The 19,216-nt window shown below is 39.2% G+C and overlaps 2 protein-coding genes across 4 annotated transcripts in view; one reads left to right on the forward strand and one right to left on the reverse strand.

Annotated features, from left to right (window-relative positions):
• The window catches only part of LSM10 (LSM10, U7 small nuclear RNA associated), a 46,592-nt gene extending 45,585 nt beyond the window's left edge, over positions 1–1,007 (reverse strand). The window contains exon 1 of the mRNA XM_044061428.1: positions 923–1,007. The gene's annotated coding sequence lies outside the window, so the exon portion shown is untranslated. The remainder of the gene's footprint in view (positions 1–922) is intronic.
• FIP1L1 (factor interacting with PAPOLA and CPSF1) overlaps positions 996–19,216 on the forward strand; it is a gene marked incomplete in the record, with an annotated part of 1,650,449 nt that continues 1,632,228 nt past the window's right edge. For all 3 annotated transcript variants that reach the window (XM_044061425.1, XM_044061426.1, XM_044061427.1), the window contains 1 exon segment: positions 996–1,292. In XM_044061425.1, the coding sequence (XP_043917360.1) occupies positions 1,091–1,292 (202 nt within the window).

A 19,216-nucleotide genomic window follows, 5' to 3' on the forward strand; every position in this document is an offset into this window, starting at 1 on the left:
TTAGGTCCAATAGCACGTACTAAGTGTAGCGTTTTTGTGTATCATTTGACTTTGTTGAACTGGGATATGAGTAAACGTGTGCAATCACAGTTTTCACAAAGTATGTAAAGTGTTTTCAGTTTTGGCCATCTAAAACTGACTACAAATTTAATGTTGCCACCTTTTCAAGTACCCAAAGTGGAACTTTTGTAGAAGTGATATTTTGTAGAACAAAACTTCACTGAGCTTTGTCAAAATAAAAGCTTATACTACTAATATTTGTGTTTCAGCTAGAAAACTACTTTATGCAACGATTAAAGAAAACTTAATTGTAGAACATTTGCCGTTTTTCAGGGGTTTCCCCCCCACAGGACACAAACTCCCAAATAGGAACAGGTGGCAACCCTTCAATTAAACCAAGCAATAGAACGAACGCTCCTCAGACGAGCCAAACAGCATCCTAAAAATGAGGGGGGAGGGAGGAAAAAACTGTAAGTTCAAATTTGTTTTAGTGCTTATGCTTTAAGCATTTTACAGACCCACTACAACGAAGATAAATCAGCAATGAAATAATACATTTTGAAGTAAGCAAATACTCGCCAAACTAAATTATGAAAACAGTAATTTGATGTATAACAATATTTCTCAACTTATTTCCTTAAGACTTAACGACCGAGACAAAGGCACAAAACCATGAATATTTTTTGAATGCTGTACTTGAGTTAGAAAGATAACAGAACGGTAGGATGTGCACCAACATCTACTTTCTCAACGATACGAAGTATTGGCAGTTCCCACTGATTAAAAAAAAATTAAAAAACTTGAGAGGATGCAGTACAAATGAGGCAAGGGTATAGGTGTTTTACAAACTCGGGGACAGTTGAAAGAAAGGTATGCACATATCACTCAAACCTAATTAAGTTATGACAAAAACAACCCTTACGTTTTCTCGGTGTTCTAACAGAAATGTACACTTTCTACCGCAACTAACTCAGAGAACTACGTAACGCCAAGAGCGACAGAACAGTGGAGGTACGTGACGCAGTAGCAGCGTTGGGTCCTTTCCTTTCTCATGGTTACTAGGTAGTATGTTATTAGGACCCGTGCAAAGATGTCTACTGAGGGGTCTCCGGAACCGGCACCGTCAGTACCCACGCCTCCACCACCAGCATCTCCAACTGCATCTCCTTCACCACCAGTGTTGCCGGTTCCAGCATTACCAGTGACGACGGCAGCAACCCCAGCGGTTGCAGAAGTGGTTAAGACAAACACTGGATCCGGCGGGGAGGATGAAGAGGAATGGCTTTATGGGGGTACGTACGAGCCTTGTCACTTTTGGGGTGAAGTGATTTACTGTTTAATGAGTGTGGCAAACCATGGTAGTAAGATCGTTAATCAGTTCGTGTATAGTATGTGAGGAACTATGTTGTGTTACTGAGGTGAAAGTGACTCCTGTATGTGAATGGCCTAGAAGCATGCAGGATAAGTGACATGAGTATGTAGATGTCGGTTTATGGCAAAGTGCTCAGTAGTTCTGTTATAGTTTTAGTTTTCTTGTGTTGTCATTGTGTAACTTTTTGAACGAACAGTTTTGAAGCAGTGGAGTTGCTTTCATGCACACTAGGTTTTGAAAGAAATCTGGTGATTGGCTAAAAAGCATTAGTCATATGACTGCTTTAAGAGCACAATATTAGATCTTCTATTTCAGTGATCTGTCTGTGTTTGTGATCTGGTTTACTGTTTATACGTTTATTGTTCTTTCCTAGATTATACTGTAATATAGTAAATCTATTGAAAATATCTTTGAACTCTTGTGTTTTAAGCGCAGATTTTTTTTAATTTTGTAGTATAGTCAATGTTTTTAATGCGTTTGCTGTTGTGGTGATACAAAAACGTTAACGTTTGTTTCATAAGCTGATTGGGTAAATGTGTTGGCTGCAGATAGCACGCAGATATATTTGCATTAATATGAGAGTGTAGACAGTGCTGATAATTATTTTGTTGAAACGTATTTGAACTGTATTGTATTAGTGCTTAAAGCAGTGATTTTGGGTTTCCATCACCCTGTCTGTGAAATAATGCAGATTCATAGATTCATAGGTTCATAGATTAATACTAGGCTAACTGCCCTTGCGAGCCATTTTAAGCCTAGCCATTAGATCTGACATAAATTGCTGTTCTCTTGTTCATTTTCTCTGATGTGACAGCATCCATGTTTCATCTTACTTTGCACAGAAAGCAGTCGAGATTTCCATCATACCATTCACAAAATATTTTTTTTTTAGTAATAACATGGGTAGACGTATTGTTTTTTACTGTATTTCCAGCACCCACTTATTAATTTCATAGGTGTGTACTAGGCTAATGGTCCTGGAGCCTTTACAAGCCTGGCCCATATCATAGGATTACCCTGGCATCGTACCACCCAACCTTAGTTTCCAGTGCCTCTGTCGAGTAGAGCCACTGGAGTGATCCCTGGGGTGAATTTTCTATTTCCCATCCACTCGTCATGATTTCTCTTGAAGAAGGCCAGTGAGGTGCTCTGTTTGACATGCATGGGAAGTCTATTCCATAGAATAGGCAGTCCCTGGATTATGAACCTGTCCCTCCAGCATGTTCTTTTGATTGTGGTAATGAGGTTGAGGTCCTCTGGAGAGTGTGGTGCGGAGGGCTTGGGATTTCTTTAAATGTAGCATTTCTAACGAGCTGGGTCAGACATGGATTTGTAAGTCAAGCAGAGATTGCCTCTAAGTAGGCGACATGAGACAGAGAATAGGTGGAGTTTTTTGTGTCTCCATATAGAACAAGTGTTTAAGACCTAGGATCCTCTTTGTGAGGTACTTTTGTGGCCTCTCCAGTTGTTGCAGGGGTCTAGTGAGGTACATGCCAAGTGGGGTTTTGTACTCAATGATTGTCTCCCTCTACTCTTCCCTCATTAGGCCAATGACCTATTTCTTCCTGGAAGCAAAACCTTTAGTAATGAGATGTGCCACATAGAAGGACTTTCTGACCACAGTGGCAGTGTGGTGGTCAAAAGAGAGGTTGATGCCAACCTGTGTTCCCAGATCTCTTGTAACGCCTTCAGTGTTCACTGGACTACCATCGATGGGGGTAGTTCATGGGAACTGGATTTTTCCCAAAGGGGAAGATGACACATCTTTTGGCATTGAGCTTAAGGCCATGGTTCTGACATCAGTCGGGTAATCTCCAAGTGTAGTACCTCGCAGGATGCGCAGTAGCAAATCCCGCCCCAAACACGCCTCCAGCAGCACGGAATCCACACCTGCATGAATATTCATTTGGCTCCTGCCGTAGCAGTCAAAAACTATTCAAGTCACACAACTTGCACACAACTAAATCATATAATATAAGTAATTACAAAGATGAGTACGGTTAATTTTATTCATGAAAACCATTGCAAATAGCAACTCTGACTATTGTCATCCCTTTTGGTAAAAACTATGTACAGTACTAAAATCAGTTATAATATTCATTGTATTTAAGTAATCACAAAGATGAGTCGAATCATTACAATGCACACATAGAAACCGTACAGTGTAAAAACTCTGTATGGTAGTAAAGTCAGTTTTATCTTCACAAGGTGCAGTCACAAACAGTCTTCTTAGTACATAGTACACAGCCATCAAAATTTCAACCATTTGCACGGCCACCCGGTTCCTGCTCATGTGAATCCTGGTACTTTTTCATTATGTCCAAGTAGGCACAGGAACAATTTTGTATCTATGTAATGGGATCGTTTTATTTGTGCGGTGTCATGTGTGTGTGACGGTACTTAGTTAATGTTATGTTTTTAGTTTGTGTTAATTAGCATGCCTGTCACGCATACTCGACTTTTCCCTGCCAGTCAGTTAAGCCACTCCCAAAACTGCGCAGAACTGACTGCGAGGTACTACACTTGGAGATTACCACCAGTCGTTGGTCTCAGTGAGGCCTTTCTCTAGAATGTCAACATCACTTGAGGCGTTAATAATGGCTCTCAACTTGCAGTCGTCTGGGAACTTTGTCAGCCAGAGTCCCTTAGTGTTGGCCTGGACTTCTGAAAAGTAGCTACCAAACAGGAGAGGACCCAGGACCGATCCCTGTAGGAATCCACTCGTGACTGATCAGCAGTCTGACTTGGAGTCAGCTGCTTTCACACAGTGAGTTCTATCGGTGATGATTCCTGAGTGGGGAATTGTATCAAAGGCCTTGGTCAGATCAAGGTAGGCTGTATGAACCACTTTGCTGTCATCCACAGCTCTGGTGACTGACTCAAAGAAGTCGACCAAGTTGTGTAGGCATGAGCTACTCTTCACAAAACCATACTGTGTGGGTTCCAGTATTTTGGAGACCCCCCCCATATCCTTGTTTATTAGGTCCATGATGATGTGCTCCATAGTTTTGCATATCAGACTTGTCAGGCTAATGAGGCAATAGTTTCCAGGGTCTGTAGTCGCTCTTCCTTTGTGGAGAGGGATGACTATAGCAGTGCGCCATTCAGTAGGGACAAAGCCTGATGTGAGGCTGTGATTGAACATGGCACACAGGTGAGGTGTCAGTTCACTCTGTAGTTCATGTAGACACAGCCAGGGATATTGTCATGTGTCATAGCTGTATATTTGGCCTTAGACAGTGCTGTTTTAACCTGTGCAGCAGTAATACTGGCTGCCTGGCAATCTACTGGTATTGTGATTGGTCCTTTGGGGGGGGGGGGTAAAGTTGGCACTGAATCTGTTGGCCAGTATATTGGCAATATCTGTTGGCTTGGTATAGGAGTTACCATTGCGCAGTAGCTCAGAGCAAATCTGGGTATTGCCAATCAGGTTCTTTACATAACTATAGAAGGCCTCGTAGTTGTCTTTACTATCTGCTGCAATTCTGTTTTCATAGTTAGCTTTAGAGGATTTGATGAGGGATCTCAACTTTTTGTTGACAGTCTTGGGGCTTCACCTTATTCCGCATCAGTTTCCTCCTTCTGTTGTAGAGTTTGCTTATGGCAGGGGTCCACCAGATTGGCTTCCTTTTTTTTTGGAGGAGAGCGTCTTGGTTCTCTTGGGTATGGCGAGACCCATGCATTAGTGTATGTGTTCGTACGGTGCATTGGTGTATGATTCGATGGTCATGCAACTATTCTCCATTTGCTTAGGTTCTGTGAAGTTAGACACCTCTGTTCTTAGGAGCCCAAAGTTAGCTTTGGAGAAGTTTTTCATGGTGGTTGCCTTTGCGGGGTGGGATGGTGATTTCCAAGGTGATTAGTTTGTGGTCTGATCTGCCCAGGGAAGAGTTGACTGTTGGTGTAGAGCAACTGTCGCCCATGTTAGTAATGACCAGGTCAAGGATGTTGCTACCTCTAGTGGGGGTTAGAACAAGCTGGTCCAGGGCACTGGAATTAATGAATTCCAGGAAACGTTTGGCAAGTGGGCTAACAGTTTGGAGGTGTGTGTATCCTTTATGAGTATGGAAATACCACCGCATTTGGAGCTTTGGCCCAAGTTTTGGGGCCAAAAGGTGGAGAATGAATAGTGCAGAGGTGCTTTCTGCTGCCTTGAACCAGGTCTGTGTTACAGCACAAATGTCGATGTTCTCCATTTTAATGAGTGCTTTGAGCGAGTGCATTTTGAGATATAGACTTTTAGCATTGAGCAGCAAGACCCTCAGATTGCAATTGTTTGTAGCTGTTATGGTGGTAATTTGGTCTTTGGAACACCCCCAAAAAACGGCACTTTGGGGATGGCATGAGCCTTGGCCAGTCTCCAGAGGTGACAGGTGCAGGCCATCTGTGGCAAAGCATCGAGGTCCGTCAGTCATGTCATCCCAGGCAGATACTGGATCCCCTTAGAATGACACCAGAAACTAAGCCAATTGTTGAAATCAATCATTTTTTGCTTGTACTGTGGTATCATTCTGGGTGATGGTAGGATGCTGCTCAGGGCTTGGGTCGTACCCACCTGGCTACATAATCCGAGAGCTCTTCCATGTCTCTTTTTCATGTAGTCCAGGGAGGTACGTGTCAGTTCATTCACACCTACGTGTACAATGACAGTCATATTTGTACCTGTTGTTGAGGGACCTGAGTGCGTGTGTTATGTGGTGGATCCTGGCACCTGACAGGCAGCTGACTGTTGCTTTCTCCTTATTCACCCTAGTGAGTGGGACATCAGTGTGCCTCACTATCGAGTCACATATGACTAGTGTGCTGGGCATGCTGTTTTGCCTTGGTGGCTTTGGCTGAGTGGCACACTGTTTAGGAGAGTTTTGTGTCTTGTGATTAGTGTTGTGTTGTGGTGGTCGAGTGCGTTTCTGCCTTGGAGGTTTCTGCTATTTGGGTAGATTTTTGAGAGCCTCCGCAAAGGTGGGTGTGTGGTTTGTGTTTTTATGTGAAGGCATTGCTGGTGTGTGTTCTGGAGGACTGTGTTCCATGTGGTGTGGTGCAAGTGTTGACCATCTCCTCTTGACCAGCTATTTCAGTCTTGGCTGGAGAGTGCATTGCTTCCAATTTGGATATTTAAGTGCATCTCTCACAAGTCTGAGTGTTAGGTAAGAGGAGAGAGGTGTTTGTGTACATGAGGCAGTTGCTACATTGCTTCAGGATGCCTATGTTCATTATGTTAATAGGAGAAAGCACAGGAAACTGATCTTTAGACAAACCTGGAGAGGTGGGCATTAATAATAAGTACTGGTGCTATTTCCTCGTAGAAAGTTTAGTGCTGGTAGCACTTTCGTGTGCTACAATAATTGCTACAAGAAGTCTGGTATGGTAAAGTGCTAGCCTAATAAGCTAGTAAAAAAATTGAAGAGCATACTTTGGCATCTCCCAGAAGCTTACAGACAGTCCTAGATGCAGCAAATCTGTATCTGAACTAGACTAGTTACAGGAAATGTTGGAAACGAGCACAATGCGGGCTTTTAAACCAGAAAGTTAAAAGGTATGGAAAAAAATGCCCAAATGGCCAATAAACTACAAATTTCGGGCCAAAAACCACTCCTCTTGTGGTAGATAGGCTACCTAGTGCTTACCACTCCCACTGACAAGCTAAAAGGCTTCCCTCCACCACAGAAAAGCTTGGGGGCTCAGAAGCTTACAAATAGTCCTGCATACAGGAAATATGTATCTGGACTAGACTAGTTGCAGGAAACAAGCTTAGAATTATTTTTTTGTAACAGAAAAGCAGCTAAAACAGCACTAAACACAATTCAGTGCAGTGCAAGCTAGCACACTTGAGTGTGTAGCAGTAGTAAAGCAATTTATTGTTTAATTCAACTCTGAACAGTTAAAAAGTGCCAAAAATATACTTATCAGCCAAGAAGCACACTCAGTCAGAACACAAAGTAAAGTGGAAAGGGAGAAAGGAGAAACGGAAGGTAATTCAAGGTTAAGGGCCTAAGTGGGTTGGCCTACTCAAACGTTCTCTCTCTATTCGGTAGAATGAACTAATGACACTAGACTGGGATAGAGCTGAACAGATGGGACTGGTAGTAGTGTCTGAAATATGATCTCCCTGTACTCTGTTGAGTGAGCAAATGAAATGGACCCAGGAGGAGTGTTCAAACACAAATTTACAGGAGAGGTGGGCAATTCCAAAACCACCAAGATTAATACCACAACAAGAACAGGGAGGGAGGGCGAGAAACTAACTGCAGAGAGAGAGATCACAATATTCAGTGAAGTAAATAAATAGAAAAATAAACTCTTTAAACAGGATAATGTTTCTTTGTATTTATAGCTTTTATTGCTTTCTATTTTAAAACAATGACACTAGGAGAAAATTTCACTAGGAACCTGTTGATGTTTGACATATCCTGCTCATATTGTATTGCTTGGTTTATGACTGGTATAGTCATAATCCAAGGTATTCTTCTTGGACTTTTTTCTCATGCATGGCAGTTGACCGTTTTGTTGGATGAGCATCTTTTTAATATTGTGATTCACTTCATTTTTCATTGAAACTTCATGTTACTGCACTTGGGAATCCCTTCCCAGGGTGCAGGGGTTCTTGAGTTGATTTATTTAGGGAGGTGCGAGGGGAGGGGCTTTGTGAACCCACCCTGTCCAAACACACTCGCAGAGAAAAACATTTTATTTTAGGTTAATGCACCAAAGTTGGTTATTCCCTGTATGCCGTACTGCTGGTTAAATTTCAGATTACACAAGATTTTGTTGCTGACTAATCTGCTGTTTCTTGGTTATATGACAGTCTTGTTGTCATCATTGAATATTGGAGTGATCTTACTGTACAGAAAAGTGATAATGTGCCATACGCATACACTATCACAATCTATGCTATTAGGTATCTGTATTGCTCCACTGATATTTGACATTTTTGTTTTCTAAATAGCATCCCTTAGTTGCTTATCTGCCTTCATTAAGGCTGTCCCTGTCCTTTCAGTTTCACTGTTTTAGGTCCCGCCCACCCTCATATGTTAAGGTGCATGTGTTTTATTGCAACCAGGTTCCAAACAACTCAATAATATGCAAGTACCAACCCCCCCCCCCAATGCTCCTTATACGTTTACTCATTTTCTACATAAAGATAGACATGTTCAAGGGTGTACACATTCTTACATAACTTTAAGCTTCTACAAACTTTCTTTATCAAGAAATGTATGGGGTAAACGTGGTCAGACTTTCTTTCTAAGCAAATAAAGTATTCCTCTTTTAGGCTCTCTGCTGTAATTTTCAAAGGCCAGCACTATGATTTTTAATGTTCGGAGACAGAAGTCTGAAATACGTACACTGTGGAGAATGCAGGAAATAAAAAGCAACGGAACAATCGACAGGTTTAAGACAATGGCAAGAATGCCTTGCCTGTATTGCTCATTTCAAACCCCTAACTGCGCTATATGTGTGTTGTGCAAATCAGTAGAAACTTTCTCATTATTTGAAGATAAGAATCTGTCCATCAATATGTTTTGTATTCAGTGATGTATTTGTCAGTATTAGTAATTGCAACTGAAATGATACTAGTAGTTCTCAAGTGAAATCACTATGTAAAATGGAACAAACCTCAATGAAGGTCAGAGGCCCCAGATTAGGGACCGTACCCCTTAGACAAGAAGCGTGGCTAAAGCCAAAAGTAATGGGGGAGAAAATGGGGGAGAAAATGCCTAAAAGTTGAGACGAATTATAAATATTTCTCATATACACTTAGCTGCTGTCAGTACTTGCGTATTATCGACTTGTTTGGAGCCTAGTTGCGATAACACGCAAGTACCTATATTTGTACTTTCTCACTCTATTGCATGGAATAATGTCAAGGCTTTTGTGAAAGCCAGATGCACCACTTCCATGGGACTTCCTGTGACTACTTTTTTGGCAGCTCCCATTCTAGGGAGGAGTCATGTTGAAGTGGCACAATCTGTGCTCGGAGAGTTCAGACTGTTTCATATTTGCAAGGGCGCTGCTGTTCAGGAATGCGGCTAACCTGCCCCTTAGTATTTTTTATATAATTTTTTTATGAGATGGACTGACTGGTTTGTATTTGTGTAATGTCTTACTGGGCGCATGTTTGCCTGACAAAACAGGTTTTAGGATACAATGTATATTTCTGCCAGTGGTTCAGTGGTTCAGCTAGCACTACTACTACTAATATACTCACTCCTTTTGCTATGCTTTTCTCTTGGGCTACCTTGGTCTGTCTTTTGAAATTGCTTATTTTGGGTGTTAACACTGACTTTTAACTTTCTTATTCCGTTGGTTGGTGTTGGTTATATTTGTCTTCTCTTTCCTTACTTTCTCTTCCTTGGTCTCTTGCTGCCTTCATTTGTTGCACCCCCCAAATTTCTGTAATTATTCACCTTCCTATTGTTTCAGATTTCGATCTTTCTTGCATGTGTAGGAGTATTCCATGGATTTTGAACCACAGCCTGGTATTGCCCAGGCTGGTGCATGCAAATGCACTGCTGCAGGGACATTGAGTGGTGTGTGTGACTTAGTGGACCTAGATGTTAGAGTAACTTATTCATGAAACTTTACCTTGATCATTGGTTTAGTCTTATCCAGTGGCTGTCTCTTTTCTCAAACATATTCTCTTGGCTTCTAGTGTACAGACTGCACTGATTGTTATTGGTCTTGTGCTTTCAAACCTGTGCTTGGTTTGTATCAGGACACTGTGCTACACTGTTGCACTTAGCTTAGTACTAATCTATGAACAAAAAAATTCTACTAACTGCCCTTGTGAGACATTTTAAGCTTAGCCAATTATCCCTTTTGAGATTCAAACCCTGCACCTTGTGTTTGTAAGGCAAACACCTTAACCATTAGGCCACCCTAATGTGCAGTTTAATGTTTATATTTTGAGTGTACCTTTTGGCTTGGTTCATGACTGAAAAAGTTCCAATGACAAGCTCACCTAACTGATTAATTAACAAGCAAGCAGGTTAATAAAACTTGTGCAACGATGTTTATTGGCTTTCTCTCACTTACTTATTTCTTTATTCATGTAGTTCACATTTCTTTATTCATGTAGTTCACATTGATGAAGACTGGGCATGTTGGTTCCCTTGCTTTGTCAGAGACCTTTGTTCAAAGTTAGCTGCTGCTGTGTGCATCACATCAATTGGACTGATTTAAATGTAAAGTCCTTGGTTATGTGTTTTCCAAAGGTTTGCCACTGGACAGGGCATATGGTGACAGAATAATATGATGCAGTAAATCTGTACTTTACACTTCACTGTAGCAGTTAATATAATTAAACCAACCAAAAGTGAAACTCTTACTTTTCTCTTCCTGTTTATTTGCTCCCAGTACCTGTCTTCTTTGCTAATTTTCCTCCAATAAATTTTATCCCTTTTGTTTTCTATATTCCATGCACCTACTTGCAGTCATAACTATGGGTAAAATCTCCTTTCTTCATTCCCATGTTGACTTAGAATTCTTTTTAATGTGTAACCCTAAATTATTTATCACGTCTCTGAACCAATAAACGTGTGGGAACAGGGTCCACTTCTTAATTTCGAAAGATCACAATCTCGAGATTCAGAATATCGAACCCAGAATCTTGAGGTTGTAAAATCTCGAAAGTAAGAAGTAATCATTTTTTTTTTAACTGCTAAAACCATGTTTTTGCAGGGGGCATGCCCCCTGCAACTTAAATATACTAACTCTGAGATCGCGCTACAGTGAAGAGAACGGTAATGTTCCCCTTCTGCACTGTATTGCAATGTACATTACCATTGTCTTCACTGTACAGCGATCTCGGAGATGGTATATTTAGGTTGCAGGGAGTGTGGTGGGTGCAGGGGGACTTGCCCACCTGCAAAAACATGGTTTTAACAGTTGTGTGTTTTTACTTTCGAGATTTCACAACCTCGGGATTCTGGGTTTGTTATTCTGAATCTCGAGACTGTGATCTTTCGAAATTAATAAGTGGACCCATGGGAACATTAATCTTCATTCATATTATATTGTGAAAAAAACACAAATGTCATTTTCTGGATTTATCAAGTATAAACTAATATCACGTGCAAATACGTTTTGTTTTTTCTTGATTACCCTACCAGTTGTATCTTAAAATTTTTGAGTCACATATTTTCTTTGCCTGTGGTTCTAAGTATAAATCAAGTAAAGGGAAGAAAGGACAACAATGGCTGGTTTCTCTTTCAAATATCTTGTCGGAAAGAAACCTCCAGCCTTAATTCTTGCCGTTGACTTTTTATATATCTTCTCAATTAATCCTGTTTTATCAGGGAATGCGAATGCTGCCATTGTCCTTCTCATAAAATCCCAGCTGACTCTATCAAATGCCTTCTCTACATCAGACCCCACCAGCAATATTGGCATATTCTTACTCTGCTTCCCTCAGAGTCACAATTGTTTTATTGTTGTTGTTGTTCATCTTTCGGCTTTTCCCGGTTAGGGGTTGCCACAGTGGAACTCTGGTCCGCAAATGATTGGCAGTAGATTTTCACGAACGCAGAGGTGCCAGCTCGATGTCCAACCTTCAACGAAGGCACTTCCATTTATGCATGTCTTTCTAACGCCACCCAACTGCAGGGAGGACATGCAGACTCCACACAGAAGGCACTCCAGCCGAGAATCGAATGGGAGAACCTCTTGCTTTGAGGCAACAATGCTACTGCTGCACCACTGCGAGTCACAGTTGTTTTATTAATGTTGACAAATGTTTTCCCCTACAAAACTACATTACATTATCAGTTTTGGTGACACTTTAGATATTCTGTTTGCTAATATAGACATAAACACTTTATATTCAGAATTGAAAATGGTTTATGTGAAACTGTCTGGTCTTTACTCTCTTTAGTAGTACGTGCTGGTACTGTCCTTCCTTTTTAAAATGTTAAAACTTCTGGATCTCTATCACTTACTTCCTCTTAATGAATACCATGTTCTCCTGGATACTCCCCTACAGTTTGATTTATACTTCACTATTTTTCTCTCATTCTCTCCTATTTTAGCCGTTAATTTTCTAGCCTCATCTTCCTCTGACTTTGACATAGTTTAGGCCATAAATATTTCCATTCGTGCCTTTTCTTGGTTTCCCCATTCCACAGCTTTATGCAGATTTTCACATTTCTGAAACCTCTCCGGTATCACTCTAAAATCTTCAGTTATTTTCTTTTTTTAGTCATTGACTGGCTAAGTTTGGCAACACCCCTTTTTTTATTTTCTATTGCCTGAGTCGTCTTGCAAATGTTTTTTTTGTGCTCTGGAGTTATCAAAAAAAAAATTTGCTTAACAGCAGCCATTCTTCGTGCACATTGTCCAGATACCCCATTGTTTTTTTGTAGCGTTTGGCAGTTGCTTCTATTGTTTAGTAAGATTCTCTGTCATCTGCAGTTTAACATTTTATAACACCTGAAATGCTTCCTGTATTATTTCTATCATATTTTTAAATTCAGTTTTCATTTTCTCCTATTCCCTAATTCTCTTTTCTGAAGAAATGTGTATGTTCCCTAATAACTCCTGAATAATTTACACTTACATTTTGTTAAATTCCTCTTTAATTAACTAGTAAGAAGGTGTCAGTGTCTCATTTATACATTGTCCTGCGTGTTTGTTGGTCTTCATTGGTGCATGATCTGAAATCTGTTTTGGATGCATTTCCAAGCTTCCAGTTAAATATCCATGTACCTGTGAAATATTATTTCTATCCAGTATAACCCAGTTATGCCTTGAGGGATAATTGGTTAAGCTCTTTATTCCAAATATGCTAATATATTTGTTAAGAAGTCTACCCCTTTGTTATATTTTCTCTTCTAGGTCCCCATGATTCATCTTCACTATTGCAGAATAGATTTCAGTCTGTGTCCGTGAGTAATACTTCCTGCTCTCCCATAATTCTCTTGTTCCTTAATAATAACTTTGGGTGGAATATAAGTACACATGTTGTAATCCTCCATGGCCAATAACCCCTTATTGCCACAAATCTACAATTTTTTCTTCTCCTTTTCTGTCACTATTGGAACCCTTCCTTTGCAATCTGTATTTTCCCCCTTTTCTTTTGTCCCTGCTACTCTGCTGGATATCCATTCAATTCTGAAATCCTTTGCCAAATTCACATGCTCATTTCTGTTCAGGTGCGTCTTGTGTAACTTTGCAGTTTGCACCCTACACTTAATAGAACTCAATACTGGTTGCTTTTCCATGCCCTCACACCAATTTATATTCCATGATCTAATGGGTAAGACAGACTTTCTAGTAAGAAGCTATTACTTCACTTGTTCTGCACGAGTCTGTTTAACCATATGTTTTCAGCTTGCATAAATGTTTGGTAGGCTGATCTTGTATGCAGTTTAGGTTTCTCTTCTTTAAACCCACACCACTTTTTCCCAGATTTAATGTCCATTTTCATTTTTGACTTTTTAATTTGCAGCAAATACATAAAGCTACAGTGTATGAATTTATGCCTTAATGTAGGGAAGTTGTCCTATGCAAGTAGTGACCCACACACTTTAAAGTTGGGTTTAATCAGGCTGGAAGGGATTGTTGAAACCTGTGTTCTGTCTTTCAGTGTCCATTCTTATCCCATCTCTTTCCCTCCTAGCTGTGAAAAAAAAACAAAACTAAAAAAACACTTGGATGCTCTTAGTTAACTCATCTTTAGCATTAAAGTGCACTGCTTTCCCTTAAGTGAATAACCTAGATTGTTCCCTGTTCAGTTTATATACTGAAGTGCTAAATGCTGCTAGGAATGAATCTGCTTGCAAAAGTATTCCCTTCAATAAGCAAGACTTCATTTGTGTTCACTGATCTGCTCATCAGCTGCCCTTTAAGTACTAATTAGTGTTTTTACTGTAATGCTAAAAGTTAATGGTCTAGTCTCCATGATTTTTCTGATTTAATTGCCAGTACAGGCTGATAGACCTTTTTTGGTTTTGTTTTGGCTGCAGGGCATTACTGTTGGAAAGAAAACAGCTAATGGTTTTACAAATGTATGAAATACCTCTTCTGAAGTACCGTGAAACTTATTTTACATCATTTTTATTTTCTAGTATGTTTGCTCAGAAAGAGAGAACGTTTTCACCTTGTGTGCAACACAAACCAAGAATGTTATTCTACATGTAAACCTGTATAACACCAGGGAGAAACAACCATAATTTAATATGATCAATACACTTCTACATTCACCCCCCCAGCAGCTCAAGATTACAACATTTTAGTGTTTACATTTAGCCTTTATTTTATTACCATGTAAATCTCAGTCTTTTTAGACACTTCTGACAGAAACACAGTTTTTGTGTTCAAACTGCACTTCATGGCAATGGCACTTAAAATTTTGCCATTATTTCTTACTTTCACATGATTGGCCTTATTTCTCCTCATCTCGTTATCTAGTCATTGGTTAGTCAAAGGTATTCTTGATTTTTCTAGTTGACTCCTGGGCTTTCTTCTGTTAGAGCAGTGGAAACGGTATTACAGGCAAGCTCTGTCTGTGGACTTTGCTGTTAGAGAAATGAGATGTAGAGTCCCCTTCAGCTTGCAGGCTCACTGTTTATTATATAATATCTTATTTCCTCCTTGGCCTGTTCTGCATCCAAAAATGGCTTTTGAGTTTTTCCTACAGGATCAGTCTTGCACCTGCCCGTCAACATCCACTGATAGAGGAGAAGCAAGTGCAACCCTGCAATCTGGTGTACATTGATCATTTTTCATAAACACTGTGGTGTCCCCAATTGTTTATGCTTTTCCCTTCTGACACAGTTTTGTTGGGAACGGCTTATTCTTTTGCTGTGATTACATCTTTACTACCCAAAAGTCTTTCATTCTTTCTTATGGCCACATTTGGAGCATACACCCTTTCAATTAACAAATCCCACTGTAGAGTGCCAGTCCAGTTGCTTATTTGTACATTCATAAGGATAATGCATTCTTTACTTCCAGATTCTTTTTTATAACAGTGTTTGTTTTTTTCCAGTTTCTCTGTTATAACAGATACTGTCATGTTTTCTTTGCTCTGTCTTTTCTAAAACTCTTAGATTTGAAACAGTTCAGCCAGTCATTCCTTCATTTCAGCCTCTGATTTCTGCAGTTGTATCAGCTCATTTCCTTGACTACAAAACACATTCTTTTTAGCCTTTTTGTTTTGTCTTTTAACTTTACATATTCCTCTAATTTCTCACTTATTTTAAATGCAACTGAATACATTTGATTTATTTTTTCCGCAAAATTTTTAAATGTCATCTCCTCTATAGCTGAAACCTGAACTGCTTTTTGCTGAGCAGCTGTAAGACTCTGCCACCGCAATTTTTTTCTTTTACTTTTCTACTTAATTTTCTCATACTTTCTCCAGATTTCCTCTTGGTTGACATCCAATCCATACAGTGACTAGCCAGTAACTAAATTTTACCCAAATTATCGTCCTCCACCAGCTTCTTTACTTTTCTCTCTCTCACATTGGGAGAGCTCTAATCAACCTGCTCTTAAGAGTACAGCCATCTTGGAATCCTGATTCTTGTAAGAGAAGTCATCTGCAGGGGCACCATGAAAAGAATAACCAATTTTGTTATACCTTCTAAACCTGTGCCACGTCCTGCACTTGTATCAGTGCCTTTTTACTACAAGATTTCCCCCTACTGTTTTTGTTTCTTCCTGTTCTTGTATTCTTCATTCTTACCTCTGTATCTATTACTAGAACTTGGAAGTCAGAGTTCCCTCTGTGGACACTGTAGAAGGCATTTTGTCCAAACATAATCCCTCTGAGCATTTGAGGAAACAGGTAAACATTTTTTCCCATGAGGGCAAGGCCCCCAGAATGGGCGAATTCATCCCCACACCCCTTTAATTCCACACCAGTAAAATGTCTGTCAAACATCAGTGAAAATAGAAAACCTCCTTTCTAAAGGTGAAATGCAGCTTGCATGATTGTGCTGTCGCAGGAGACAAATGGCACAAAAATCATTGCAAGAGTGAACAGTCCAGGGAGTTTACTTTGGGTGCTGTCCTTTCTAGGGGAATCCATATTTGAAATGATATAGAACTTCTTTATCCTCCTATTTTCTCATCCTCTTTTTGTAGTATTGCTGGTATTTTCTTCTCCCACACTGTATATGCTATAATTTAGATCAGGGGTGTCCAACCTTTTCAGTTGCAAGGGCCGCATTGAGTCAACAGAAATGGTCTGGGGGCAAACGGCAAGTGAGGACCAAAAAAAAAAAAAAAATATACAACGCATCATAAACTAAAGAGCAAAAGACCCCAGGTTTATGCGGACTAATACAAAGTCAGCCCACTGGCTGTATTGTAGGTGAATTTGAACAATAAATAAATTAATAAATGCATAATATTTGCCCTAAAATTCAATATCTCATTCTAATTATTAAAAAAACAATTAAATCTAACTAACCCTTGTAGATTATAAACATTCATGTTATCCCCATTCACAAGAAGGAACATGACTCAAATTATCATATTTCCCCATTGCTACATTATCATTACTTGCAAAGGTTGCAGAAAGATGCATATGTAAACAGATCATCACTTTTTAACAGAAAAGAATATGTTATTCTTAATACAACACAGCTTTACATCAACCCATTGCACTGAATCTGCCCTAGTAGCATTCCAAAACACCATCAACCAGAATCATAATAAAGGACAATTTATTACGGGCTTCTTGTTCTTAGCTCTGTCCTAAACTTTTGAAATGGTTTCATATAAATTCCTACTAAACTACCTACATAACTTAAACTTCAAAGACAATATGTCTGATACTCTACTTATGGTCCACAGGGATGGGCTATGTCAGGCACTTCACAGACTTAGAAAACAAAAATCACAAAAGCTGTGAGTATAACCAAAGTGTGTTAAGGGCAACCAATTCTACTATTTCCTTAATTTATACCAAAATGACATCAATAATAATCCAGAACAGTTCTGGCCAGAAGTGGCTTGCAATAAACCGACCTTTTCCTTCTTTGGTACCATTTGAGAAAGCTATGAGGTTTAATATTTACTTTCACTCATTTATTGCAGGGTGTCCTTCCTTGATAGTTATTATCAGTACATTCTCATTCAAAACCAAACTATCAAAGTATTCTTTATTTCTGCTTGGTCTGCTGTGTCTTATTAAAAAATAAAATGAAAAAACTTCTGCTAAAAATGCAGCTAACAGCCTATCTTCACAATGTGTGAACATCACTGTGCCTTCAACTTATTACATCAGTATTATTAGTAAATAGTTCACTTAATTATAATACTCTCTCTGACCAAAGTGGTTAAAACTTCTTACTGCTCTGATTATCACTGCTCTGATTATCACTTCCCTAGTTTGCCTAATTAAAAAAAAATACTTGCAAGCTGTGAACGTTTTTAGAATTTGGACATGTTAATTGTAACAGATTAGTACATGACTGTTTTCTTAATCCATTTTTATATGGAGTTCAGAATTGATGGTCATCATATCTCTGCACCTGGGTGCATATATAATTATGGACACTGCTAAGTTCTAATCTAACTGCTACTGTCCATGCTTGCTGAAGTCCACATTTCTACTTTCCATTAGGATTAGCAGTTACCTTGAAGGTAGAACTCAGACTGTTAGATGCAACATGCTACCTCCTTTTCTCTGGTGGTTCCATTTAGCTAGCTGATTTCGTATTGCAGATTTATGAAAAAACTGTACGTCTCAGCAAGCAAATAGTGTTATGGTAAAAAGAGTTATATCTGTGTAAGTGTACTTGCTAGACTCAGTTTGTGGTATTGCACAAAATATGCAAATTATGCTTATAACACATTTGCAATATTTCAACGCAACTCTATTAATCTATAAAGCAGTGTAAGCTAGATAGCAAGTACCAGTGACACAATATGGTGCTAGATAGCAGTACCAGTGACAAAATTTGGTGCCTTAATGTTGTGTATAACATGTCAGCATATTTCCCTGGAGATCACACAGGTGTTATGATATTAATGCAGATATGAAATTATTGCCTATTTTCATTACTGCATTACCAAACATTTCTGCCTCTGGATACTTTCAGGTTACCCATCATGTTTTAGACTAGAGACATTTTTTATAACACTTGCAACACAACAGTATTAACCCACCAGTCTTGCATTACTAATGGAAAATTAAAAATATTTCATATTTTTATAACTTTTTGCTAGAGTTTTCAATACATCAAGTTCTGTGCATACCACAATATTAATTTCAGTGTGCATGTATACCAGTTCACTTCAGGTTGCAGATACCACTACCATGCTCCTGACCTAGCTAATGCATGACCTTCTGTTTGGCAGATATTGGTCTTAATATCTGAAAATCGCCAGTCTTCTACTTGGTTACATCTCTGACTTTGTTTATCTTATCCATCTTCTTTCACTGTCACTTTTTGCCTAACTAACATTTGCTGCTTGCATAGGCTTAATTTAACATGACACTATTACATTCCATTTTTTGCATTATTAATGGAAATAGTTTGCATTATTTAATTTTATAAGTTCCAACAAATAACCTTACGATAACTCAATATCTGTACATCCCACAGGGATTCTTTCACTGTGTGCAAGTGTGTTTGTACGCCAGACAGTGCCAGCTTACAGATTCCACATTGCTGTCTTACACTGAGTGCACCACTCTTAATTACTTTAATATACAAATACTGCTAATGTCCATAGTTGCGTGAGTCAACAAAGTTGTATACTATAGCATACTGTATCAAAAGGGTTCAATATTAGTCCATTATCTTTCTTCTTAAATAATGTGTGGGAACAAAAAATGTGTTATCTTTGACTCTCCAGAGACAGCTAATGGAATATGGACTGTGATTAACCATCTAC

The sequence above is a fragment of the Protopterus annectens genome, chromosome 2.part0 (assembly GCF_019279795.1).
Source record: "Protopterus annectens isolate FY-2018-M chromosome 2.part0, PAN1.0, whole genome shotgun sequence".
Lineage (NCBI taxonomy): Eukaryota > Metazoa > Chordata > Ceratodontiformes > Protopteridae > Protopterus > Protopterus annectens.